General features: G+C 31.7%; 1 protein-coding gene across 1 annotated transcript in view; it reads left to right on the top strand.

The window, feature by feature from the left end:
- LOC106467741 (integrin alpha-PS1-like) overlaps positions 1-2,218 on the top strand; it is a 166,684-nt gene that overhangs the window by 162,548 nt on the left and 1,918 nt on the right. The window contains exon 26 of the mRNA XM_022384911.1: positions 1,790-1,918. Within this exon, the coding sequence (XP_022240619.1) occupies positions 1,790-1,918 (129 nt within the window). The remainder of the gene's footprint in view (positions 1-1,789; positions 1,919-2,218) is intronic.

The raw sequence follows: 2,218 nt of genomic DNA, 5'->3' as shown, positions 1-2,218 counted from the left end.
AGTAAAAGAGAATGAAATACAATATATATAATGAACCAACTCTTCAGGGAGTTATGGAATATAAATACAATTGCAGAGAGTTAAAAAAAATTAAAAGATTGGATATTAACTGATGTTCATAGACAAACTGATTAATATTCATTGAGTGCTACTTTATGCATATAGGATTAATATTATCATTTATTTAACTTTTTTAGTATCTATGTTATTGCTTGTTTGTGACAAAAGTACAATAGCATTGCAGGACATTATGTTTTTGCGTTATGTTCAATAAGTTGTTGATTTAAGATATATGTTAATATAAAATTATGATTGAGATAGACTTCTAATATCAATTTTACCTTTTTGTGTTTTGTTTATTTATATTTATTAATATATATAGAAACTTTTGGTCACAGTTATTAAGGAGTTTTTCCACAAATAAATAGATTAAGCTTCATAGAAACTTCTTTATTTTCATATGTTTATTTTTCATTGATATGTACATATTGTATGTGATAAAAAGAAAAGTAAAGTATTCTTCTTATTAATCAAATAGAGAGCCACGTGAAAATTTATGGACATTTTTATGGAACTTAATTGTTTTTATTTCACTGCAGTGTGTTTCTCTTTCCATATTTTTACATCATATAAGCCCTTCTGTGGTAAGTCTGAGGGCTCACACTGCTAAAATCTGGGTTTCAGTATTTGTGGTGGGTACAGTACAGATAGCCTATTGTGTAGTTTTGTGCTTAACAAAAAACAATACATCATATAACTTGTAAAATACTTGTCCATTTAGCTGGATATGGAACAAGCGGAAAGTGAGAGAAAAGATTATTCTTTATCTAGCTTCTGTAAGTTTATGTACAGATGTAGCATACACAAAATATATACTTGCTTATTTAAGCTGTAAGTAAGAAAGATTGAAGCTTAACTTTTGTAAAATAAGTTCTTTCATACTATACATATTTGATGACAAACTTTATTTTTATAATGTTAATTTTATTTTTTTCTCTCTTTAACTTCTTCAACATAAAATCTAGTGTTTTAATTTATTTTAACTATGCTCTTGAATTTCAGAAATTAACTAGTAGGGTTTGACTTTATAATTAGTGTTAGTAATTTATATGACAAAGATTGAGTAAAAGCTTCAAAAATTTATAAACAGTTTATGTAGTGGAAATTAAGGCCCAGCATGGCCAGGTGGTTAGGGCGCTCGACTTGTACCTGCGGGTCGCGGGTTCAAATCCCTGTCACACCAAACATGCTCTTCCTTTTCAGCCGTGGGGGCATTATAATGTGACGGTCAATCCCACTATTCGTTGGTAAAACAGTAGCCCAAGAGTTGGCAGTGGGTGGTGATGACTAGCTGCCTTCCCTCTAGTCTCACACTGCTAAATTAGGGACGGCTAGTGCAGGTAGCCCTGGTGTAGCTTTACGCGAAACTCATAACAAAACAAACAAACAGTGGAAATTAATTTGACATACAGCAGTGGAGTTGTATGGCAATCTGCACACACTATTAAACAAACTACTATTAAAAACTTTGTAAAATTATTTTGGAAGAGTTTAGTATCAGAAACTTGAAATCATGACAGTTATAAAATGTTTTGGGAATTGAATACATATTTGTGTGTAACTCTTAATTATTTACATAACATTTTAAGGGTGTTTGTGTACAGCTAAAGCGTAGCTAAAAATCTAGTTACCTAAACTGGATATTTATAAACTTTATATAAAGAAGTTTTAGATTTGGTTTTTTGGAAACGCTTTTCTATAAAAAATGAATCCATCTTTCTGTTTTTAGGCTGAAACCAAAGCTTATCCAGACAAACTTGTTTCTGAAATAGAGAAAGAAGTCCCAATTTGGATCATTATAGTGTCTGTGGCTTGTGGCATTCTTCTACTTATAATCGTTATCATAATTTTGTGGAAGGTAAGTAGCAAGTAATTAACATACTTAACTGAAGTTCTTGTTTTATTGCAAATATTTACTTCCATAGCTTTTGCTGACATGACTGAAAGTGAATTAATACAAGATCTCTTTGTACATAATGCCCCCCCCCTTCCTCTAGTATGCTGACATGACTGAAAGCGAATTCATACAAGATCTCTTTGTACATAATGCCCCCCCCCTTCCTCTAGTATGCTGACATGACTGAAAGCGAATTCATACAAGATCTCTTTGTACATAATGCCCCCCCCCTTCCTCTAGTATGCTGACATGACTGAAAGC

Source organism: Limulus polyphemus, unplaced genomic scaffold (assembly GCF_000517525.1).
Source record: "Limulus polyphemus unplaced genomic scaffold, Limulus_polyphemus-2.1.2 Scaffold0, whole genome shotgun sequence".
Lineage (NCBI taxonomy): Eukaryota > Metazoa > Arthropoda > Merostomata > Xiphosura > Limulidae > Limulus > Limulus polyphemus.
The sequence above is the reverse complement of the archived record's forward strand: the minus strand, read 5'-3'. Positions and strand labels throughout refer to the sequence as shown.